The 26,488-nt window shown below is 37.8% G+C and overlaps 2 protein-coding genes across 4 annotated transcripts; one reads left to right on the forward strand and one right to left on the reverse strand.

Moving 5' to 3' along the window:
• Positions 1-3,645: 3,645 nt before the first annotated feature.
• On the reverse strand, positions 3,646-4,470 carry LOC111872880 (piRNA biogenesis protein EXD1). The gene has a single exon (XM_023867134.1). The coding sequence runs from the start codon at positions 4,468-4,470 to the stop codon at positions 3,646-3,648; it is 825 nt and encodes a 274-aa protein (XP_023722902.1).
• A 1,047-nt stretch (positions 4,471-5,517) lies between these two features.
• On the forward strand, positions 5,518-21,548 carry LOC111872891 (mitotic checkpoint protein BUB3). Of its 3 annotated transcripts, XR_002844310.2 has the most exons (9): positions 5,535-5,708; positions 7,036-7,236; positions 9,686-9,755; positions 11,845-11,996; positions 13,751-13,909; positions 14,950-15,095; positions 18,214-18,353; positions 19,327-19,593; positions 19,811-21,548. XR_002844310.2 is itself a non-coding variant. In XM_023867147.2 (8 exons), the coding sequence occupies exons 2-8, from the start codon at positions 7,039-7,041 to the stop codon at positions 19,443-19,445; spliced, it is 984 nt and encodes a 327-aa protein (XP_023722915.1). In that variant the 5' UTR covers positions 5,518-5,602; positions 7,036-7,038; the 3' UTR covers positions 19,446-21,548. The 3 variants fall into 3 exon arrangements, 2 of the variants coding, with proteins under 2 accessions (XP_023722915.1, XP_023722914.1); XM_023867147.2 differs by having other exon boundaries at positions 5,518-5,602; positions 19,327-21,548; XM_023867146.2 differs by having other exon boundaries at positions 19,327-21,548.
• The last annotated feature ends 4,940 nt before the right edge of the window (positions 21,549-26,488 follow it).

The following is a 26,488-nucleotide window of genomic DNA, read 5'->3' on the forward strand; positions in this document are numbered from 1 at the left end:
TATTTACAACATTAAACAATGGTACAAGGACATTGCACACACTTCATATCATATAATCAGTGACCTAGACTACATTATCATGAAAACAAAATCAACTGTTGCTTAGCTGAACCACTGTTGGTTACTGAATACCAAACAACGATGAAAACTGTGTGACTGGTAATGCTAGTTTTATCAAATTGACAAATTGAATTTGGGCCCCTAGTATGTGAACCATTATTTTTCTGAAGACACCACCTATGCAGTTTTATTTAAGGCGATGCTTTCCATATATTGTTGAAGCTGTTCTAAAGAAAACCCCTATTTTTGGAGCTAGAATGTTCATATTCACTGGGCAATGACTGATGATGGCTAAACTTTTAAAATCCATCGAACTCTTCAGGCACTAATGAGGTGAACATCCGTACATAAATGGCATTCCAAAAACCACTTTTTGCATTTTGGGGGCCAAAATTGTGCAAGTCCATCAAAATCTCAAGATCAATTTTTTTGTGGTCACAGTATTTTCTCACTGAAAACTATGTGTATGAGAAAGTAAAATGAATATGTTAACATGGTATTAAAGTCAGAGGTCATGGTCACCTGCATTGAACATTTGCAGTTAAGAATTATGCACGCAGGCGTATAAAATAATTTGTCACTGATGGATCTTGAGTTTGTATCATGGCTCATTCAGAATCCATATTTCTCATGTGTGTAGTGATACCCCAGAATTCTGTATCTTTTCCGTTCTGTTTTATTAAATGTGACAAACAGGTAGGAACAAAAACAGTAATGCTTAACACAGTATTTATTTACTAAATGGGAACATCAACTGGAAGAGTTATGTGAATTGTAAAACAGTATTTTGTCTTCACATACTGTGGAATAAATAAGTGTATAGAACACTTAACTTGCCTCAGGAACACTGATCTGGATTAAAAATGCATCTTTATCAGATACGAAGAAAATCATCAAAATGGTTGAGGTCTTCAGTTACATGCTTGGAGAGAGACTTGCAGCATTTCCAAAGATGTTTTTGACGTGGAAACACACCACATCAGAATCTGAAATCATTTATTCTCTTTACTTTACTACATATATGATCACTTCTGGCACTCCTGCAGCCTTTACCTACAACGTCTTCAGGTATCATCATAGTCCTTTAATGCTGGCTGTAATCTGCATGCCTTCATTTTTTGGGACAGGTAGTCATCAGTAGGATTGTAGATCTGAATACAGAAATGTTGTGAAAGTAGAACAATGCAATTTTTGGTGAGATATGCCCATACCAAGAGAGACTGATGAGCTGTTGCATGGCCATTCTGGTGCAGGGAGTTTGTAGGCTCCCAAAGAAGAGAGCATGTATAGCATCATGCAGACAGTGAAGAATGCCACTAATGTTCCTTCCAGACAGCCTTTTGAACTTGGACAGTGGTTTCATTGTGAGCTACCATTCGTACTTCCTTGTACAGGTTCAATGATTGCTGATCATTCTTGAATCATGTAAACCATATGTACAGTACAGCCTAACTCATGGCCTTATCCCCATAGGCTTCCCTAATCATGTTGCAAGTTTGTGATGATGGTTTGACCAATTCTACACATAATGTTCACTCGTTCTTAAAACTGTGGCATTTTTGGGCAACAGATTCGAAATTTCAAGTTCTCTGAGCCATATGCTCACTTGTTCATTTCATGCTGTTTGCACATGAGTGAATGCATGCTAATGTGATTTTCTGGCAATGCTCAAACATGAAGACTTCCAAAAATATTGTGTCATTCAAGAGCTATTTGCTTAGTTAAGATTTTTTTAACTATGGAACATACATAGTTTATGCAGGTCATCACAGTTAGATAAGAAAACTCATCTCTAGACATGAATGCAGAATTAGTCCATCTGTCTTTGAAGCTGTGTGGCCATAATATCAATTTTTCGAAGTGTGGCATTATGAATAATGTAACTGTGCTCATTGAAATCATTCAGAATAAAGGTTTTTTTATCCTTTTACTATTTTGAGCACACTTAAATATTTCACCAAGGTTTCTAATTTAAATCTGTATCAGTTACATTTGACATTGATAATTCAACTTCAACTGAGCCATTAGGCAGTATATAAATGCCATATAATATTTTATTACAGTTTGGGGAATGAAATTCAAAGTGATAAGGATGTCTTGACAATAATCACTACAGCATAAACTTTTCTATTAAAAATATATATTTCCAGCATAGGCCTGAATTGGAGATCTGCAATGTGTTTTATGCAATGACACCACAGACACTGGTTTTGGCATGGATATTTGTGTATTGTAACAGTAGGTGTAGGTATTTTTTTATTTGTAATTTATCTACTGAATCTTTGTCAGCTGATGAAATCATTCAGTAACTGACATTGATAATGGATGAACAGTAGGATGCATAGTGAAATGGAGACACTTTCTGAGGGTCGACTATAACATAATCATTAGCCTTTCATGGGTTATGGCCAGTAATCTGGAATTACTTTGTTGAGGCTATCCATAATAAAAACAGGAATATTCTTCAGAAGAAATTCAAGTTTAGTATTATAATCATTTGAATAAGCAAATCAGGACTTTCCTGTATAATTTTCTTGCTTCTGCATTCTACCTATTTACAACATATCTTTTCATCTCAAAAAAGTTATCCTTTGTATCATTACTTCTATTCAGTTGGAACATGCACATTCACAACATTCTCACACTACTTGTCTTTCAGCATCCTGTAATGATACTGTAGTAGTAACAGATTCTGCCATTGTAACCTGTCTGTGAAAGAGCACCACTCTAAGTGACAATAGCATTCACTTTTCCATAGAAACAATATATGATCAGCTGCTGACTCAGTGCAATCTGACCTGAAGTATTCCTACTGAATGTAGACTGATAATATCTTGCTACTGACTTCTATGAACCAGCCACATGTAGGATAGTTCTGTATCTAATGACCAATACCTGTTTCTTAAGTCAATCCAAATAGTACAACAGCTGGTCAAACTGTAAGTTCGTATGGTATATACTTTGAGGTTTTCTATTACAATCCTGCAACCCTAGACATAAAAAATATAAGGTAATTCTACTGTCATCCCACTACTTTTATACATGGTCTCCACAGAAACTAAAACACTTATATTGTGGAACAAGTTTCTCTTTTCCTTGCCAGTAGAAGTCCATATCCTTTTCACCTGGCCATCGTTTCACTGCAGTTTCTATTTCATAAAGCTGTTCCAGCAGAACACCTTGCCAGAGAAGTCCAGAATGGTCATGTCAGTGTTGCACAATAAGTTGCCACATTTATGGCTGTGCCTTGTCATATCATTAATTCTGTTTCTATGTTTCAGTTTCTAGTATCGTAAATTCAGGTTCATCATCAGACGGACATACACATGAGAAAATATTATATGGGATATTATTCCATTCAGTGACATTGCCATTTATTATTTGGATGTATCATTATCTTGATGCATTTGATGTCAGTTTTAACCCACAGAAAAACTGGCAGTGATGTGGGATATGTTGCAAACTAGTGTATGTGAAATATATAACCCCATATTTTTGTCCCATAACTGTATCTCCATATTTCACCATATGATGTAAAGTAATATATCATAGTATTAAAGTATGTGGAGGTAATATACCATAATCTTATGACTCACTGCTTCCACAGTCAAGCTCAAGAAATTCTTGTGGAACGAGATAATTCATTCCTATGTGCTGAGCAGCTTCATCACATTCTGAATCTCTGACTGTTTTGAGGAAAATGTTTATACCTTTCTTTAAAGATACAAACATTTTGGCCATTATGGATTCCTGTAGGGGCAACAGAAAGATGGCATCCTGTGCTCCTGCAAACTTCAGGCTTTGTGACAAAGGACGCTTCATCCACATTACCGTATCACCTTTGTTAAACTGCACTACTCTTGGTGGTATTCCCAGAAATATTTGCATGCACTCTGGTAAACTACAAACATACTTTGGAAAGTATCCACATACATTCTTCTCTATCATTAGTTCACCCACTTGTGTATCAAAAACATTATCTATCCTGACTGAGTATTTATGATATAAACAGCCTGAAGAAAGACGGCTATTATGAATTACTTTCTGTACACTACTTTCAAAAATAGACCGTAATCCATTGTCAAAAGCTGCCATTCCAAGTTTCAGTATGTCAAACTGGTATACACATGTTTGTGTGGAAATGCTAAGAAGTGTCACTTCATAATGGTTATCAATATTTGTTGCCTTCACATCAATTCCAATCAAGGGTTCATTTTTAATAGATTCCACAGCTTTGCTGAAACAACTGTCATTGTAATCAATGAATATTGCATGTTCAGCTAAATGAATTAATGAATCATATTCTTTAGCTGTAAGTGGTCGGTCAATACTACAGTTCCATTTTCGTGGAAACTGTTGTGGAGTATGCCCACTAGGGCTGTCAGATTGACTGATACAGATGTTTTGCATTTTATATCCTATATATTTAAATTATTCTCGAATCAGAAGGTGCAGTTCTTTATATAGACAACAATAAAACACTTGGGGTTCATGGTGAATTTGTTTCTCCCGTGTGTCTGTATATTACTTAGATACACACTACAACTCCACGAAACAATCACCGACAATAAGATCACAACGATCACAAGAACGAGAAAAATTACCATAATTCCCGCCTCGACCTGTCTCGACAACACACGAACGACATGAACCATCAACAGCTCGCTGCAACTAGCATAGCAGGAATGCTAACATGTGCGATCATCATCTGCACAAATCACTACTACCATCTTTTTTCCCCTGCAAAACTTGTCGCTCCTCTAGGCCGTTTTATACCAGTCGGTACGGTACCAATCACAGTCATCACAGTGGACGTTGGCTACACTTTAAGAAGTTTAAGAATGTGTGGAGGTGTGGAGTTTGGTATATCTTTGTTAATTCACGATGATATGGCTTTATTATGTGTTGCTTAATTATTGTCACATTTCTTAAGATTGGGATAATTTAATTCCTGTAGCAATGATGACATTAAATCAATTTCCTAACTGTAAATAACCATAAAAGGGGAGCACTATTAAATATAACTAAAAATTGAAGAACTGTAAAAGTCATGAGGGATACTTTTCTATTACATACAGTATTTATAGCCCTAGAAATCTTTTGTTTTGAATATCATAGTTCTATGTTAACTCATTGATCCAACCAAGAAATTGAGTTTAGGCTATGTCTGCATTAAATTTATTCAACGTAACCTCAAAATTTAGCACACGCACCATGTTTGTAATGTATGCTGATGAATTATTTATAGATTTTGAGGCAATGTGTTCTACTCCTACTCCTATCGCCCGTGGGGAGGGCGATAGCACGCGTAGGAGAGTGTTATGATAGCGAGCCTTTTAACCGACAGAGATATTGGCAGTGGCGGCGGCGAACAACTTGCAGCAATCGGCTGACAGGAATATAGATGGCAGCATTAAATGTCCGTGATTGCCCGACGGTTACGATGTCAACCAATAACATTGAGTTGACAGAGGGTGCACGTGAAAGTTTTTGAACGATTTTAACCGTTTTAGCTACAACTTAGTAAGCGGTAGGAAAAGTAGTAAGTGTATAAACAAATGTATTTCGATTTCTTGGATGCGTTTGTGGTGTGTCATTGTAATTCGTGGTTTTGAAACAAAATTGGTTGATTTGTCTGTAGAGGGAAGGTAATACTATTAAATATTTGGATTACGATATATTAACATAAACCTTTCGAATGTGATAGTTTCGTTACGGTAAATTACTCGAAGTGAGGGTACAGAGTTACACAGTAGCAGGAAGTAATAACTTAGTTTTCACACATTGGTTGAATTGCAGGATTAATTAATAGCCCAGTTTCCTGGATCGGTATTTATGAATTGGTTGCCATTGTGCATTTACCATGTGTCAAATTCATTTGATGCTAATAATATCGACTGGTCTAAGTATATACCTAAATATAGGTTAGGAATTCGTGTGTCATTATCATTGAGCACAGCTGTTAACAAAATCGTTTGACGTATATGTTTATATTGTACAAACAGGAATACATAAACTTCTTGTTACACCTTGTTTCAATTCCCCGACTCAGGGATGTTTGTTGGGAAGCATTATTGTGTTATTCATGTTAAATTAAAATGAGTTACTTGTTGTGGCTTGAAGAAAAGGTACTTACAGCAGTTCTCAAGTTCCATTTGTACTAGCGCTATCAATAGTTTGGGTAACAGTTCCTAAATGCATGTTAGAAATTCATAGTAAACTCACCTTTAAAACATTGTTCCAACTTACACTATATTGTGAGGGCAGCTAAGTCCACAGACCAGGCTTTAGCTTTTGTTTGAAGCAAGCTTGAAAGCCCTGTTTCACACTCACAGATGCATAAAAATGGGAGAAGGATTTTCAAAACCATGTTTGAAATCTTGGGATACTTCATACATCTTCAAAGTCAAACTTTGGTTAACTTCTATAGTGGTGTCTCCGGTTTTTTAAATTTAAAATAGCGAGGCCTATGTTAACATGCCTACTCAGTTCATGTGTATCACTGAGCAGGTTACTTCAGCAGTATACATGTCACTCGTATTTTGAATTTAACCAGTTTGTATTCCCCCAGAGTTCAGTTGATTATGTAGGTTTTTAATTGTCCTGTGATTTCACATTACTTGTTGGCCATCCAAATTCTGAATGAATGCAAAAATCTTGTTGGTCATAATGAGATGCAAGAGAATATTACAGTTCTGTAACTAGTGATGCAGTGATAACAATTGCATCACAGCATAGCTAACTGCAATGTAAATTCCCCTAGTATTAAATAACAATTTACAGTAACCACATAAAGCAAATAATATGTGGAAGAAATTGCCAAGAAATAAAGGAAAACATTTTTGTGTCTCTTGCATTACTTACTGCCTTTTGAAGGCTAAAGAGTAGTGTAAGGAATTAACTTGATTAATATCTCTGTAATACTGTTTTATGAAAAGTTAGTGATATTTGTAATTGTTGTAATTCTTTGTTTAGGATATGACTGAATCCAGAACGGAATTCAAACTGAAAACACCGCCAGAGGATGGCATATCATCTGTTAAATTTGGACCTAACTCTGCACAGTTTCTACTTGTGTCTTCCTGGGACAGTACTGTTCGTCTGTATGATGTAATCACGAATAATATGAGGCTCAAGTATACACATGACAGGCCTGTTTTGGATGTTTGTTTTCAGGTGAGGTGATTTGTATGACATTAAAACAATTTATATGTGCATCCTACTTTAGTATACTCTATTGATTTTTTAAGGAAAGATGGTGTAATCCTTTGTCTGCTCCTCATTTCATATATTCTGAACCAGTTGCAGATTTTCATGGAACTTTGTCTTAACATTATGTCCCTAGATGTGAACACATCTTTATATTATTAATATGCCAACATGGTAGCTCTGCGAACTTTTGAGGTGGGAGTGACTAGTGAAAATTAATGTAAAAGTGCAGTTGTTCTTGTTCTTAAGTAAGCACCACGCCATGAAAATGTGTGGGGGAGTGGAGGTATATATCATATAATAGATGGAACTGAGTACTTGTCTCCATGTCCTGCTTGATTTACCACCTTGTACCAGTTGGATAGCTGGCTCAGCATAGTGCGAAACTTTTTTTCTTGTGGTGAATGTGAAACTTTATGGTTAGATCCAACAAATTGAATATATCTGGGACCTGCTGTTACAAATTATGCAAAAGTGGATAACTGAATTGTAAAATAAAGGTAAAGTTGTCCCTGTTCTTAACTAATTAAGCACTATGCCATGAAGGCATATAGGGGAGTGAGTGGATGTATAGATCCACATTTTCTTGACCTCAGCACTAGCTGGAGGTGAGTGGTCAGCTTCACACCCTGGGGGAAGGAGACCCTGGTACCCATTAGATAGGAGGTTGGGTGGACCCCAGAGCCAGTCTGCATGACGTGGAGAAAACTCTTGACCCTACCAGGACTCAAACAGCGACCCCTCGCTCATCCAGCCCATAGCCAGTCACTATACCAACCACATTATCCTGGCTCTCCTCATTAAATTGTAAAATTATTAATTGGCATCTTTGTATAGATCCAAGTTATTGAAGGAAAGTAAGCAATGTAAGTCATCATATAACTTCTTTTTATTAATGGAATATGTAACAGGTATTACTTATAGTGTTCTCCCCCTCCCCATTTTCTAGATCATCATGTAATTAGAAGAATGATGGTCACAGCAAGTACAGTGATGGAAAACAGGAGTTATTCTGTTTTGCTTTGTCCTCTGCCCCATGTTCTGTAACTGAACACATTCTCTTTGTTACCCTGAATCAGCATGCTATGTTTCTTCAGTAATGTAAATGATGTCAGATGATCAAACATAGTGTAATGACTAGGCTACCTGCTGGACAGTTGGGAATCAGTGATTTGACTTCTGGCAGGACAAATAATTTTCATTCTTCTCCACAATGTATAGACCAGTTGTGGGACACACTTGGCCCCCAAGATTGATATTCTCCTCCCCCATCGCATCTCATCTGCTAGCCTGGCTAGTTCTTCTTGATCATCGCCTTAGCCGTTTCCATGAAGACACCTCTTTCACTCTCATCCCCATTGGATTCCTCAACATAATCTCTTGGAAAATTTAGCTGCCTGTTCACAGCAGCCGAAGAGCAGAATGCAGAACCTGGTCCACTGATGGTGGGAACCCTTTGGCCAAGGATAGTAGAGCATTCATCACTGGTCTCCACCAGAACCACAATTGAATCCAGCTGATACCTGCGCCCTGCACCAAGTGATCTTCAGTACACTCCACTTCTTCCAGTTCTTACCCATTTCCATCAAGAAATCTTTATGCGTTACCCTCAATGGGCCACTCACCAGAGGGTCAGAGAGGTTTGGCTATTCCCATTGCAGCAGAAGACAAAGTAACTAAACCTTCTGATACAGAAGACCTCTTTGTAGCAGTAGGAGACCACACAGCTGGTCCCTCTGATGTAGATGGAATTTGTCTCCCAGGATACCAGTGATGGGAAAACTTGAGCCTATTTCTCTCAGTTGCCAACATTTTCAGCAGGGCTGTAGTCACTGTCCTGGCTGTACCTGCTCAATCCCTGAATACCTTAAGGAGAGCCTTCCTCTTCATGGCTGCCTCTTCTAGCCCATCAAATTCCTCTCAGTGGTCAGGTTGCTTGCCCCACCAAAAGAAAGCCTCTCTCTCAGTGAACCGCCAGTAAAGTCCCTGAGTAGTGACTTTGGTTGCTGCAGGGAGATCTGTCACCCCACACAAAGCCATGCATGTGGGGAAATGCTAGCTTGCAGTGGGATATTTGTATCTCACCATTCACCACACTGCTCCCTCAGTGCTCTGCAGACCTCGGCACAATAGTGCACACTTATCTTAGGGCACCAGCACCCTTAATGAGCTACACCAATTTGTCTCTTGCAAGGCAGGCCAGTCCTCTGCTTTTGGGGAACACCACGAGGAGGCAAGTGGTTTGACTTGGGCCTCTTTATCACTGTAATATAATGTATGAATCAAGAATATAATAACAAGATAATGCAGTGTGGCATATGTAGTGAGATTAGTGGAGCTTGTAGAATTTCAAGGAACACATTTGAAAAATATGGAAATTGCATGAAATGCTTATTTTCATTTTCTTTTGTTGCAGGATGCTGTGCATTCATACAGTGGTGGGCTGGACAACACTTTGAAGATGTATGATTTCAATAGCAATACAGGTGTGTTATCCCTGGCACTGATACACAAGTAGGCCATATAGATATTGCTAATTGCTAAAAGTAAGTGGTGTGTAGAGCTTGAGGTACTCACAGTAGTGGCTGTGAAAAGTTCTGTCTTCTGGGTTGAAACACTGTGTAGGCCATTAAAAGTCAACTGATGTTTCAGAGGAACATGTCACCTGCAGTTTCAAGGTGAAAGTGAACCAAGCAAGAAACCAGCATAAAGCAGGCAGCAAACTTGACTTCCAGTGTGCTAAACAACATTATATTCCAGAATGTAGAACTCTTTAAATTGGCACCAGTTTATTTTCTTCTGTTCTTCGTTATAGGGTTTTGTTTTGCGATTTTCTATGTAATCCTGGTGATATTTATTCCATGTATTGTAGGAGTTTTGGATGGACTGCTTCTGTGGCCTAGTGGTCAGAGTTCCTGGCTACAGATCCAGAAGTCCCATGTTTGATTCCTGGCGCCACCAGATTTTCTGAGAAGTAGTGGATCTGGGACAGAGTCCACTCAGCCTCGTGAGGATAATTGAGGAGCTATTTCAAGGAAATAGCGGCTCTGGTCTAGAAACCCGAGATTAATGGCTGTGGGGATTCGTTGCTCTGACCACGTGACACACTCTATCCACAAAAGTTGGCACCAACTTAATTGACAAGTGGTGGTTGCTTGGTTGGGATAGTTTGCTTGAGGACTACAGGCCACGGAGGTTTTTTTTTTATTTTTATTTTTAGAAGTTTTGGATGAGTGAAACTGAATGTGACATCACTAAGGAAATAATTGCTGGTGAATCTTTTAAGAATGTGGCAGAGTTCTACTGCTTTGCAGTGACAGTAAGAAATGACAATAGACTTATGAGAGCAGATAGCAGGAGAAATCAGGAAATGCATACCAGGTTTCTGTATGGACACTAGCCAATCCCTCAGTCTGAGAGAACTTATATTGTTAAGTAAATAATTGGATGAGGGATTGCATGACTAGGGAGTGGGATAACCTGTTCGGATGGTTTGGGAAATATAATATAGGATTGAAGCAAGAAACAGACTTTTGGTAAGGGTCTCATTCGTAGAAACAAGATTAAATGTAAAGACGGTGCAATAGGCTCTTGGTTATTCTTGTGCAGATTATTCAGTTCGCATATTAATTCAGTTGAAGTCCCTGAGGTCTCTATTAATTCTACGAATTAAGCTTTATTTTATGGGAAGTTCAGTACAGATCAGCCATTCGTGCTCATAAAATCCTCAGAATTGAAGAAATATAAAATTTAGAGATCTCTTTATGAAAATGGTTTCATATGTAAACCAGCGTGTGAGTGGATAAGAAACAGTAATTGAAAATTGGTTCCATATTGGGACCACTAACTGTTGCTGAGGGCTGTGCCATAGCCCAAGCAGTTAGTCGCTGGCTTCCCACTCCGGCAGCCCGGGTTTGAGCTTGGGTCTGGTCATGTAGGATTTTTGGTGGACAAACTGGTACTGGGGCAGGTTTACTCCGAGTACTTTGGTTTCCCATGCCAGTCTTCATTCCACCAATTGCTCCACAATCACCCTCATCCATCAGCTGGGGCTGGTACAATAGGTCAGAAGTGGTTGCAGTACCAAGTGGACTTAGTCCCACCCCACTAAGGAAAAAAACTGTTGCTGAAGTTTGGATGATTGACGAACAACAGATGTTTCCCCCACCCCCACCAAAAACTAGGCATTAGATAACAAGTTTGTCATGGTGCTCACTTCATGGTGTTATCTGCTGACAGCTCAATAATTTTATGTTTCCAGAATTCCTGGCTACAGATCCAGAATTCCCGGGTTCGATTCCCGGCACTACCGGATTTTCTGAGAATGGGGTCCACACAGCCTTATGAGGATAACTGAGGAGCTATTTCAAGGAAATAGCGGCTCCGGTCTAGAAAACCGAAATTAATGGCCTTGGGAATTTGTTGCGCTGACCACATGACACCCTCTATCTGCTAAAGTTGTTACTAACTTCGCCGACTAGCGGCGGTCGCTCGGATGGTATAGTTTTCTGGCGGACTAAAACCACGGAGTTTGTTGTTTGTTTGTTTGTTTGTCATATTTTTTTTGTGTTACAGAAACTATAGTTGGTACACATGATAATGCAATTCGAGCAGTTGAGTATTCTTCTGAGGTGAACGGAATACTGACAGGAAGCTGGGATGCAAGTGCAAAGTTGTGGGATCCCAGGAGTCCACGGTGTGTTGGTACATACACGCAGCCAGACAAGGTATTGGTTGCATGCATCGTGCAACTTATGTGAGAGATTCACTGTTGTTAAGTATAAGAAAATTGTAATGTTGACTAAACTTCAGAGTTGAACAGTTTTGTATTTCCTGTTCAATTTTTTAAGTAAATATAATATACTTCCAATTATCCCTGCTACTGAATGGGGAAAATGAACAAATAATTGTAAATCAAGGATAATCCAGGTTTCCAGTGTGATCAGGAGGCCATGGTAATAGAAGAATGTAGAAATCTGGAAATGTATCCATAGCATCTGATATGCTCAATGGTCCTGAAAACAGTAGAAATATGAACATAAAATGCATATTTAATTTTTTCTACAACTCTTGTTTGGAACATTTTTCTATGAAATAAGTATTCTGAATTTTCATTTCATGCATCGTGTTGTGTTATAATGTACAGTTTCTTTATTAAAACAGTCACAACACAACAATATTATGGTCAGTGCCTAGTAGCAGAGCAAAAGTAAACACTGACCTTAGTATAGTTGTGTTGTGATGGTTTTAATGAAGAAATTGTAAATGTTCAGAAATTTACACTGAATATGTGTGCACAACATATATAGCTAGGTTAACCGTCACAACAACAAAGTGATTTGTAATTAATCAGTATTTTACAATTTAATATTTATTTCATACTACATGTTTTGGTCTCATAGGACCACCATCAGGCAGTGATGTAGGAATACGTCTAGGGTCATTGAACTGCTAATATACATAGATTCATATTTGGTGCAACGTTATACTCTGTGATACAGAATTGTGCCTCAAATTAAATATGAGTATTGGAATTAAGTATATACAGATATGTAAAATACACCTAGAATATATTGAAAAAATATATTATACAAGTATGTTGACTTTGTGCAGAAACCTAGAAAGATGTAAAGTTGCTATTAAAAGTTTTCTGATGTAAGTGAAAACTGGAATGGCTGGTCAGTTTGTTTTCTCCAGTATCAAATTTCATGAAACTCCAGTGATTCTTAGGTTGTTTGATATGTACAGGCAGATGGATCAAGTGAACTTAGAATTAATTTTGCAATGTTGTGAGTCTTCTATAAACCAGACAAAACTACCTGCAAGGATTATCAGGGGTCTAATGTAGAGACAGTTCATTTGTTATGAAAATCAAGTGGTTGGAAATTTCTGTTTAATAAATTGAAATAATATTGCTTTGGTATGTTTTTATGATAAATTGAACAAACTCATGATATCCAATACATGTAATTTAAATACAGAATTGTGAAGTACACAAATTAATACCAATTTGCAATTCATGTTCGTGTATCATTTCATCACATGTAGTATCAGACATACTGAGGTTTTCGTTAATTGAATTTTGGGAATGTATTTTATGAAAGGGTTTTTAGGTTTCTTCAAAGTGATGTTGAGGATAAATCTGTTAATTTAAGAACTGTTAACATGAAAGGTGACACATCATAACAGTAACTAACATATATCTCAAGGTATATAAAATGTATACAGAAGTATGCAGTCTACACCACAGTATTCTGTATTTAAAACAAAGTAGATAATGCATGACTAGCATTTACAATATTAATACGTAGTATGCATCTTGTTGTCTATTTTGTTTTAAATACAGAATATTATTGTATAGACTGCATACTTTTGTATACATTTTGTGTACCTTGTTTATGAAACACAACAGGATGCATACTATTAAGAACCTATATTTCATACTTGAAAAAGAAAAAGTACTGTGTTTTGTGTCCTTCAGGTGTACACAATGAGCCTGTGTGGTGAAAAGTTTGTGGTGGGCACAGCAGGGCGCAAAGTATATGTTTGGGACCTTCGCAATATGGGCTATGTTCATCAACGCAGGGAGTCAAGTCTCAAGTACCAGACACGATGTATTCGCTGTTTCCCCAACAAACAGGTGACAATGAAAGGACTCTCTTTTCCCCAAAATTACTGTACAGGTTTCATTTATTAAGATGAAATTGAGGCATATTGCCTAATGATAATCTGGCTTAATATATAAATGTCGTGTGTTTGTTTGAATTGGGAGTTTAATTTTGTAGGGATGGTAAGGAGGTAGAGCATGAATGTATCTACAGATGTAATATGTAATAATATGTTTACCGTCACAATTTTTGTTATGTTCGTCAGTTGATACCCATTTTGCCATGTTCAAGTTCATGGTACTGGCATGAGTCAATGCAGCATCGTAAAAGTGGTGTCACATTTGACTTTGATGTGTTCTAAATGCAGCTGTAAGTGGCTAAATTGTAAAAAAAATACTGCATGATGCAACACCACTGTATACAAACATAATTTATATCTGTAGATTTTATATATAAAAATTACATACTTTATGATGATGTAATGGTGTAAAGTTTTGAATTGTATATCAGAAAATTTCAAGGAGTGGAATTTTATAACAGGCATGGGTTAGTAACTTTGTATAATTGTTAATTTATAATCTCTGATAGCCTGCCTGTGCAGGTGGGATATCTTGTCCATATCCAGAATAGTAAAGTCAAGAGTTGAATTGTGTGTGGTGAAATAAAGCTCTTTAACAGCTTTTGTAAGTGTGACATTTATATTCCCAGACATTCTGAGAGATGTAAGATTTGAGGTTTCTGTGGCAGTGACTATGAAGAATGCTGCCTTCTGGGATGTGGCATAATGTAGATCTTGTGTGAACCAAGCAGCCACCTGCTCACGCTGGTTCCTTGCTTGCGGATTTTTCTATCTTGAAGATGGAGGCGATACTTGCCTGTTTAATGTTGGTTCACGTGAGATTTACACAACACCACATCCCTGAAGATGGCATTCTTCATTCTGAGAGACATTTAAAATGATGAGTTGCTGCTATAAAATGAAGTGTGTGTATGAGTTAGCTCGCAGTGTTTTGTACATACATTATTTATCATTTTAAAAGCCACTGTGTCAGATTTATGTTGGTTTTTGTAGGGCTATGTTCTTAGCAGTATTGAAGGCAGAGTTGCTGTTGAATACCTGGATACAAGTCCAGAGGTCCAGAAGAAGAAATATGCCTTCAAATGCCATAGAATAAAAGAAGGTGGCATTGAGAATATATATCCTGTGAATGCTATCAGGTGATTAGTCTGCTTCATGTATTTTTAAGTATGCATTAGTAACATACCTGTTGAAGTGAATGTCATTTTATGTGATTACTTACTTACTTACTCATGGAGTTGAGCCCTTCTTGAGGAGTGACCAATTCTGCAGCTACTCAAGAATTTCCCAGCATTTTATGGAACCCGAAGGTTCATTACCGTGTTCACAAGAGCCCTCAGCTGGTCCTATCCTGAGCCAGACCAATCCAACCCATCCCATCCCATCCTGTCTCTCTAAGATCCATTTTAATATTGTCCACCCACCTACACCTTGGTCTCTTTCCTTCTGGCTTTCCCAACAATATCCTATATGCATTCCTCATATCCCCCATTCGTGCTACATACCCTGCCCACTTCATCCTCCCTGACTTGATCATTCTAATTATACTTGGAGAAGAGTACAGGTTATGAAGCTCCTCATTATGCAGTTTTCTCCAACCTCCTGTCACTTCATCTCTCTTCGATCAAAATATTCTCCTCAACACTGTGTTCTCTAACACCCTCAGTCTGTGTTCCTCCCTTAATGTCAGAGACCAAGTTTTACATCCATACAGAACCACAGGCAAAATTATAGTTTTGTATATTCTAATTTTATGTTTTTGGACAGCAGACGAGAAGACAGAATGTTCTTGACTGAATGGTAGCAAGCATTACCTGAGTTCAATCTCCTCTTAATTTCCTCCTGAATCAGGTTCCAATCTGTTATCATTGTTCCCAAATATCTGAAATGTGCCACATTTTCAAAACATCTGTTTCCTATCGTTATATCATGATTTTTTCCTGCATTTTGGTGACAAGACAGCAACATATACTTAGTTTTCTCTGTGTTTACTTCTAGACCAACCTCCTTACTTGCATCAGTTCAAGTTTATGTGTTTTTCTTTATGGTATCTACATTATCACCCAGCAGATTCACATTATCGGCATAGACCAACAGCTGATGTGTCCCGTTTATTTTCAGTCCCATCTGGTTTTCCTGGACCTTTCTAATGGCATATTCTAAAGCAAAGTTGAAAAGGAGTGGTGATAAAGCATCTCCTGGTTTTAGATCATTCTGGATAAGAAATTTATCAGACAAACGTTTACCTACATGGACTTTACTATACATTTTGTTTAAACACATTTTAATCAACCTAACTAGTTTCATGGGTATCCCAAACTCTATCAGAATATTGTGCAATACTTCCCTCCTAACTGAATCATAGGCTTTCTTGAAGTCTATGAATAGCTGATGTACTGTCTCATTGTACTCCCATTTTTTCTCCAATATCTGACGAATGGAAAATGTCTGATTTGTAGTTGATCTGTTACATTGAAACCCACACTTATGATCTCCAATAATTTCATCTCTATACATTTTACGTGATTTCATAATCTAAATGTTCACAAGGAATCCTGTGCCCAAACACTGTTGAACAGCTGCACATACTATGTCAAGGCATTTAGTTAGACATTTTGTTAGAGGTAGATGTTCGTGTAAAATTTAAAACTGTAGTATTTTGCAACACAAATGAAATACCTTGTTAATAAAATTCTAAATTTGGTCCTGCAATGAAGGTTAGTATTTATTATATGTGCAGGGTACTGAAGAAGGAAGCTTTTACAGAATTAAATGTCTTTTCTCATGAGCAGATATCAAATTACAGTACACATGACATAATACCAGAGTTATGGAATGAAGGGAAATGTGAGTGCTACTCTGGTAGCTGAAATTAAAAGTCAGACCCTGTGAATACTATTAAAGATGACCTGCAACCAGTTCCTTCCATATTCCATCCTCACAACATAAAAAATAAATTTTTATTTGTAAAGGGTGTGAGGTTCTCTCAGCAGTGGTTATGAAGGGTTCTATCTTCAGGACTTTAAGGCCTGTAATTCAGGGAAAGTTAGCTAATGTTCCAGAAGAAAACTGCCTGGCTTTCCCAATACTGCATGGTGTTATATCTTAGAAATATAATTTTCTTTCATGTGTGCATTTCTACAGAAATTATGTGAGTGAGAATCTGACAAGTTTCATTTGTTGTCAATGTAGTAAGAACTGTACAGATCTACTAGTAACATGGAATAGAAATTTTCATATGCATGAGTGGGAAAATGGGAAATACACTCAACTCTCGATTATCCGTGATAATGGTGGGGATGGAAATCACGATTAATCGAAAACCCGGTTAAGACAAATTTTATTAAAAGTAGTACTGTAATACTGTACCTTCATAATACTATAGTCCTACCTGTATTTAAATTTATTCAACCTCATTTTTATGTCATCTCATGGCCTATTTAATACTTTTCTACTTTACACTGAAGTATGAATTAGTTATTTCAATCACAATCTTCAACAACATCCAACACTTTTTACGAATATTCACACTTAACACTTAAAAAAATTTAATATTGTCGTTTACTTTTTTGCGGCATTTTCCTTTTTCTGTTGAATACTTAACACAACACGCTTCCTTTTACACCCTGACATTTTGCTAACGCACTTGAAGATTGACACAAAGAAACTTAACTGGGGCGGTGTATCTGTCCTTGAAACTTTCCACAAATCCTTGCATTCTTTTGCCCCTACCCTAGAACATTGCGTTAGCATAACAGGACCAAAAAATGCAGAGTTTGGTTCACACTAGTGCGAAAATAGTGTTACAACTCACCATGTGAAACAGAAGTGAATGAATATTAAACAACATATAAGCCTCAAAAAAGCTCCGGTTAAGCCGGAAACCAGTTTATCCACCCCCGGATAATCGAGAGTTGAGTGTATATGAATATAAGTTAAACACAAAAATATTTTTTTAAGATCTGAGGTTTTCACAGTGGTGACTATGAAGAATGCCATCTTTTGGGATGTGACAGGTGTAGATCTTGTGTGAACTGACATTCCTCTGAAACGTCGGAAAATCTGAGGTTTTCATGGTGGTGACTATGAAGAATGCCGTCTTCTGGGATGTGACAGATGAATCAACATTCCTCCGAGATGTCGGTTCACACAAGATCAACACGGTGCCACATCCCAGAAGATGGCATACTTCATGAAAGTACTTATTTATATTGTTTCAGGATGTCCCTAATTGGGATGACTTTTCTGTTTTCTCAGTTTCCATACAGGTTATAATACATTTGCAACAGGTGGTTCCGATGGTTATGTCAACATATGGGATGGCTTTAACAAGAAACGACTGTGTCAGTTTCACCGCTATAATGCATCTATCTCGTCACTCTGCTTCAGTCATGATGGTATGTTGGTTGTCTTCCTTTGGTCAGAAAATTAAGTTAGCAGTATTAATGAATCGAATAAATTCCAGGGGATGTGTGGAACAATAAGAGGAGCTCTGAGACAGAAGATTGCAAAGCACATGACAACAATTTTGTTAAGTGATGGCAGTACTTATGTTGAATTACAACTATGAAAACTGGGGAGTGAAACTGTTGGTTCATATGAACTGAAATGAAGTTCATAAGATCAGTGGGGCTGGATTTACCTTCCTAGACTTAGGAACAATACAGAAGTAATTAAAGTATGTATAATCTGAATAAGAAAACATAAGAAATTGACAGAATTGTTATACGTTTTAAGTGTCTGTGAAGCTATGAGTAGCGCCCCAAAAATACCATTATGTCACAGACCAGAAATATGTGTATATATATGAAAACACAAGACAAGATGAAACAGGCCAGAGGACATAAGAATAGTGTGAGGCATTCTGTGTAGAGGGTTACTGATTCCCAAACCTGTTTATCGTCAGAATGTCGTTTTCTTCACAGGGATTGGTTCCAGTTTTCCTCTTAGTATTGGATATGAAGTTCTGCAAAGTAGCTACTGGACACATAACCCTCCATTTCTTATTTATTGTCATGTAGCTTGTCCATAAATTGAATTGCTGCATGAAACATTTTTTAAATGTTAACTAAAAGCATGGTGATTGCAAAATTTTGAAATTATATTGGACAAATTTAACATAATTATAGTCTGTGCAAATGGAGATTATGCACAGTTGAGCCACCAGATTCTGTAGTTATTAACACAAAGTATTTATTAGCCTCATGATGCACTGTAAAACATTTGAATGTGGGGAGGCATTGTACATTTTTCTGGAAATTGTTTAATTATTATTTTGTGCAGCGTGACACTCATCATATCAGTCCTCAATTAAATTTAAGTGTACTTAATGCATTGTGTATGAAATTGGTGTATTGTTTTTTTGTGTAGGCACTGTCCTTGCTATTGCATGCTCCTACATGTATGAACTGGAGGCACCACCAGAGAATATGCCAGAAGATAATGTGTTCATCCGTTACGTCACTGATCAAGAGACAAAACCGAAGTAAAAACATGAAGCTGGTTTCTCGGGTGTGTCGGCTGATTGATTGAGTGACTTAGTTGAGTAAATGAACTAGTTTGTAACAGTGCTGGCCATCAGGAGAAATCTGAATTACACATGGGTTTTCATTGATACTGAAAATTAACACATTAAAGGTACTGTTCTTTTTTACTGCATTTGTGAACTACCTCAAAGTATTTTCTGAAAGTTAGTAGAAATTAATGTTTGAATCATGGGCATTGTCCATCCCAGAGGGTTGGTCTCAATATTTAACTTTTGTCAGCATTTCTTTTGTATCATCAGTGCATGTGCCATGGTTTCGCCATAATTGTTTCCAAGTTGAGGTTTCTTATCTGTCTTACATGATTACAGCACTATACTGCAGGATATTGTCAAGTAACCGTGCACAGATCATCTTCCATGCAGCTTATCTGTGCACCCATTTTAAGCCATTTGCAGCCCTGGCTGTGTGAAACACCTTGAGCAGTGCTGGATGTATTTTCATGAAACTGGGTACTGAAGCATTTTACAGATATTTTAATTTTGATTGGATGATTGTAATGACCCCATTGTATGAAGATGTACTGTGTAATGACCCCATTGTATGAAGATGTGCTGTGTTTCTGCTTGTATCTTTAGTGTATCTCGCTAAATATTTATCAGAGCAAAAATGTTGTGAACTACAGTTGTAGAGAAAAATGAATTATATTTTATGTTCAGTACTTTTTTCCATATATTATCTGAAGGTCTGATCAGTATTGTTGAATATCTGTATTCAGCAGTATCTTGGGAGTATATATATTTTTTTTTAATTCTTAGTGTACTTTTCCCCTACATTGGTGTTGATAATTGGGAAGATACCTCAATTCTCTTTCAGCCAGTTTCTGTGAACTTGTCTTAGAGGGATAGTAGAGTTTCCAGGTCCCAGATCTCATCCTTTTTCTGTTGTGTAGGTCATTCCAAAGAATTTGTGCAAAGACAGTGGTTGTTACCCCACATCCTAAACTGGACAACCTCTTTTCAGCTGTACATTGAGCATTCCATATTTGGTGGCTGTCTCTTATATTCAGAACCTGAAGATGTGATAGTCCTGACTTACCAGTTTGAATATCAGCTAGAAAATTATTGTTAAAAATGTGTAGTACTATATTTCATCACAAAATTCATGTTCCCACTCCATTTATGTTTGTGAAGTTATGGTAAGAATAAATTGTATATTGTACACATTCTCCTCTTACATGTGAAAGTTGTCAGTACCATTTGGAAGGGTATCAAATCTGAAGACAGCAAGCAGGTGAATGGAATGAGCAGAATTCATTATATCGAACACAGTTTGACAAGCTACAGGTCAGATTATCTGCAGTACTACTTTTCACGTGTGTGGCTCTGAAAAATGATGTGCCATGGTCAGTGCTTGAGGTGGAATTAAACTAGAACCAGGATGCCATCCCGCCCCACCTCAAGCCCTGGCCATGGTAAAGAAATGTAATGCTCATGAAAAGATCAGACACACTGGAAACTGTTTCAGTGTCAGGACCATTTTCAGGACTAAATATACACTCAGTTGGACATTGATGAAAACTGGACTAGTTAGATGTTGAACAGACAAAGAAGTGTGTGTACAACATCCCATGTGAACATGGCAGATGTTATGTCGGCAAAAGAAGCAGACCTTCAGAAGTATGCGTTAAGGGGCACAAATATAACCTGATACTGGGTCTCTTTGAAAATTAAAAGTAGCCCAACATGTGTACGAAGAAGGCTGCAAAATATGTTGCATATTAAACCAGACCACATACAGGAAATGCAATGAGCATGCTCATGTCTCCAGTAGACCATCTGATCTATGAACCCAGCTTGAACATCTTTCCCATCTGGATTCCTGTTATCACAGCAGAAGTTAGAAAACTACAACTCAATCCAATGAAGAATAAATGGGAAAATTAGTGTTTTTTATGTTGGTATCATACAGAGAATTTACATAGGTCATACTCAAAGTCATGAGCAACAATTTGTAAAATAACATGCTTTATAATTGACAAACATAATACACCACCTCAATTTACAGACCTTTCTTTATTTTTCCACATAATCGCCACTTCTTTGTACACATTTCTACCAACGTTCTGGAGTTTAAAAATTCCCCTTCTGTAAAATTCCGTTCCAGCCATCCGAAGACACTGAAGCACTGCTTTCTGAATTCAGCGTGCTTATGGAAGTGTGTGCATGGGTGTGAGCAGTGTTCAAAGATGGGTGAAACATTTTAAAGATGGGAACACCAGAATCGAAGGTGAGCCTTGGAGCAGTCGTCCTCAAACAGCCTCAACTGAACGCAACAAGGAAAGAGTGGATGAGATCATTGAAGATGACAGGCATGTGACTGTAGACACAATAGCCCAAAAACTTGGCATAGGGCACAGTGCAGTACAGGAGATGATTGAAAGCTTGGGCTATAGGAAAGTTTGTGCTTGTTGGGTCCCGCAATTATTGACCGAAGACCACAAAGGTCACATTGGAAGCAATTGCAAAGATTGGGTGGGAAGTTCTTCCACACCCCTCCTATAGCCCAGATCTGGCACCCTCCAACTACCATCTTTTCGGATTTGTGAAGTATGAGCTGTGTGGACAATGTTTTGAGACAAGGGAGGCAATTCAGAAAGTGGTGAATCAGTGTCTTCAGATGGCTGGAATGGAATTTTACAGAAGGGGAATTTTCAAACTCCCAGAACACTGGGAGAAATGTGTACAAAGAAGTGGCGATTATGTGGAAAAATAAAGAAAGGTCTGTTGATTGAGGTGGTGTATTTCGTTTGTCAATAATAAAGCATGTTACTTTACAAAGAATTGTTGCTCATGACTTTCAGTACGACCCTTGTATCTCATCAGTGATTACTTCTGTTCTGATAGTACTCTGGTGATAGGCCTCATATGTATGGAGTTTTTTTTTTAACATTTTAATGTCTTAACTCTCGCAGATGGTTTGTGCTGTGCTTTGTTTGTATACCCTATCTTATGTTGGTTCATGTGTCCTGAGACAGTGACTAGCTCAATCAGTTGGGTGTAACCGAGTAGGTTTTATCTGACGACAGAGACATACTCCAGCCTCCAAAATACTGTATTTTTTAAATAAAAACATAAGTTATAAGAGAAAGTTATTATTTATTACCAATTAACCTTCCAAACACCCTTCCCATTTATTGGAGGAAATGGCTTGCCTGTACAGTTGGATGAAGTAGACTTTTTTCTGATGTAGTTTTCCTTGTATGCATTTATACCAGTCTTTGGATTATGATGAAATTTTGCAAAAAAAAAAGTGTGAATTATGCCTTAAAATATGATATACGTGCTGTGCGTGTGTAAATGAAAACTGTCCCCCCTCAAAACTATGTGTATCTTCAGGATGAAAGAGGAAGTTGAATGTGGAAAGGAGTGTTAAGGACAATGGGAAGGGAAGGCCATACTAGGAACCCTGAGCAAACAAGTTGAAAAACGTGACAGTCAAAGCAAGTAGGGCCCACATTACTTAAGGGCCTAAGGAAATTTCTGTTATATGCCATCTTATTATTAACCTGAATCAAAAATTTGTGGAGTACAAGTTGCAGGCTTCCATGAGACATACTTGATCCGACTGTAATTCACTCAGTGCAGTACACCAGTGCTCTTATGAATGCTTGGGTTTTGCTGTGGTACCAGTTTTAAAACAGTGACATTAAAGAAATAAATTTCAGCTTATTTAATTTCTGACCTATGAGGCAGAAGCATCCATCTCTAAGTATCTATGTTTTATGAGCTGTTTGTCATTTATTTCTTGGTTTAAAAGCTGTTGGTAAGTAACCAGAACAGCCTCATGTTTCATACCCAGAGCTGAGCACCAGACTGCCCTAGCTGCTTCTCTGTATGCTGTGTGCTATATCGTACAGTTCTATATGTAATAATACAACTGCCGTCATGAATTCAGAGATTTATTTGGTTGTAGTTCTTTGTCTTTTCTTCCTCAACACTACATGTTTCGGCCGTAACTGGCCATCATCAGGTGTAATTTTCACTACGTAGCTGTCACACTGCAAACAATCCAAAATCTAAAACACCTGCCTGTCAGTTTTGTTTAAAATCTCGCCAACATACGCTCGTCAACTTGATTTTAGAATTACAATTTAAATTTAAAAAATTTAAATAACTACAACCAAATAAATTGTTGCATTCACGATGGCATTTGTATTATTACATACAGAAGTGTATAGTGCAACAGGATGCTTAAATATAATATCTTATACAGTGTTTGCATAAAACTGGTTATTTGAAAATTGAAGTAGGAGAATAATGAACTGTCCACCATCACAAACATTGACACTTATACTATCATCCTGCCAAGTATGTCATGCCCTCGTGATTTACGTAGTAATGTTTTGCCCCAGCTGTGTTTGTAGCAGGTAGTCATACATGAAAGAAACCCTTATTTTGATGGCACCCTAAAGGGTCCGGTTCTTATTGCTTGGTTTTTGGTCTAAATGCATCGAGTGGTCGGATTAATGGTTTTAAACGGCTGTAGAAAGAACTGGCCATTGGCTAATTTGAGGCACTGTCCCTGTAACTTGAGGGAGTGAAGAAATCGTGAAAAAAAACTGGACAGCCCTCAACCAGGCCGAAATTTGGACTCGAAACTACCGTAATTCGAAGTAAGAGTGCTGCTCATCGACCGGTGTTCGATTTTTCGTTTGTTTTCAAGATTTAGTACCATAACAGAGCATCCTCCAACTCCAGTTTTGGTTTCTTCCATTGGCATTCTGGGCTGCTGTCCCATGTTCCCTAATAGCATGTCGGTATCAATAGATGGGCGCGGGAAATTAGAAGGACGCCGTTCCGCCAATTTTTTTTTCCTCCTCGGAAGGGACATACTAAAGAATGGGAATATATAACTTTTGTGCATATTCGCTCATAAAACCTTTTCAAACTCGATCCCGTGAACCTGATAGAAGTGAAACGTTGTTTGATATGTATATATACTGCGGAGAAAGGTTTTCAAATATTGGGAATAGTTTTAAAAATATCCAATGATTACATTACAGTAGTCAGCTTCTGTAAGAACTTTTTACGATTACGAAGGTTGTCGAAGTGTATATTGGTTTATATGGTGAATCGTGTATATTTAAACCAAACCGTACTTCCTCGCGGATTTCAGTTGGCGGCTTAACGCCAATTGTGTTTCGAAGATTGTGATACATGCGAAGCAGATTGCGATAGTATAATTCAACAATGGCGTTCGTATAAATTGGCGCTGAGATTGCCACCGGGAAGTGGTCTCTACTTCTTCCGAATACACGGCGAGATTTATCATTTTGTCTCATTATTATATCCAGACGAGGAAAATAAGACATGATATGAGCAAGTTTATTTGATTCTGCTGAAGCAACAACAAAACGACTTTGGAGACCAATAAGACCGAGGGCTTAAGGCAACAATTTGACGAGATGCTACGGTATGTTAACCAATTTACTGAGTCATATAAACAATTGCATCAAAAGAAATATATCACTACGTAAATAAAATACGTTTATATTTAATCAATAAGTTTTTAAGATTTTCTGAAACGAATGTCACGCTGGGTGCAAGAATGATAAACAAGGTAGGCGTGATCAGCTTTGCAAAGACTGGAATTACAGAAGACTTTTATATACATTCTATTGTAAAGGGGAGAATTACTCGTAGCAGTACCATGCCACAATAGACCACTGTAGGTGGCGGTGCGAGGGCCGAGAAGGCCCACCCCTTATACATTCTTTCATTTAACATACAACATGTGCGAAATGTACACTTGACAAAGGCCAAGCCTATGCATAAGAGACAAACCCATCCTCTCGTCAGAGAGGATATCACATAAGAACTGCAAGGGTTCATTTGAAAAAAAAAAATACTGGTCGTGAGTCTCACGGGCCTTGCCGGTAAGCCGCCCGTCGTAAAGTTATTTTTGTACGTTTAAGGTATTTGGTATGTACTACGATATTTTTCAAAGCTTTCTTCTGGCGACTGTTTCTGAGTAAACAGAACTCCATGACCGCCCTGCCGTTCTTTTCCCACAGTCATAGTTGCCTTTCTCTCTGTTGTGTATTTGTTTTGCATTTCATGAGCATTATGAACTGACGGACAGAGGGTCGCGATCTACCGATTGAGACACACTGATCTGCGTTATTAATGTCTCTTCAAAATAGTGCATTAAATACGTTGGGGTTAGAGGACAAAATTGAGGAGCCGGGATAGCGTAGTCGGTATAGCGACTGGTTACGGGATAGACGACTGAGGGGTCGGAGTTCGAGTCCTGGTAGTGTCAAGAATCTTCTCTCTACGTCGTCCAGACCGAATCTGAGACCCACCGAGCCTCCTATCCAATGGGTACCCGGGGTAAAGCGGCCGGAGCTGCAATTATCTCCAACTAGTGCCGAAGTCAAGAAAATATGGATTTATACATCCGCTCCCCAATGCGCCTTCATGGCGTAGTGTTTAATTAGTTAATGACAGGGAGAACTGTACCTTGTAGAGGATAAAATTGGGGTGTGAAATGCAGTTCATATATGTGACACATTATGTAGACAGAGTGTCATTAAGTTCGCCATATTTCTATGTACCTCTTAATAACGAAAAGTTATATGTATTAAATTACGAGCTTGAAAATGAAAGAACGGAATATTTTAACAGCAGCCAAATTGAATTAACTTAACAGTCATACACAGCTTCATATATTATTTCGAAGCCGTACACAAGCAATTTACATGTTACAGCCGCACCTGAGAGTCGCCGAGTGATGGCTTTCTGTCTATGTATCTGGTATAAAGCGAGCACTGGATTTGTATAAAACAGAAACTTCGACGCTCACGTGGGAGGCAGATTAAAAGCTCTTAACACACAAATTGGTTATGAAAAATACCGTGAGCTTGCAGAGCAGAGATCAAAGGGAGGAATTAAATCTAGAGTCAGACATTTCTTACGTTTTTTTATGCCTTGCATTCTTTTTTCGCGGTTTTTATACTATTCATCTTCAAAGACTAAGTTTGAATT

Source organism: Cryptotermes secundus, unplaced genomic scaffold, assembly GCF_002891405.2.
Source record: "Cryptotermes secundus unplaced genomic scaffold, Csec_1.0 scaffold371, whole genome shotgun sequence".
NCBI classification, from domain to species: domain Eukaryota; kingdom Metazoa; phylum Arthropoda; class Insecta; order Blattodea; family Kalotermitidae; genus Cryptotermes; species Cryptotermes secundus.

Excerpts from the sequence above, each read along its gene's own strand:
- LOC111872880 (XM_023867134.1), bottom strand. The coding sequence starts at position 4,470 with ATGCAAAACATCTGTATCAGTCAATCTGACAGCCCTAGTGGGCATACT.
- LOC111872891 (XM_023867147.2), top strand. The coding sequence starts at position 7,039 with ATGACTGAATCCAGAACGGAATTCAAACTGAAAACACCGCCAGAGGAT. Across the intron at positions 11,997-13,750 it reads CATACACGCAGCCAGACAAG|GTGTACACAATGAGCCTGTG; the intron begins GTATTGGTTGCA and ends TGTGTCCTTCAG. Across the intron at positions 13,910-14,949 it reads GCTGTTTCCCCAACAAACAG|GGCTATGTTCTTAGCAGTAT; the intron begins GTGACAATGAAA and ends TGGTTTTTGTAG.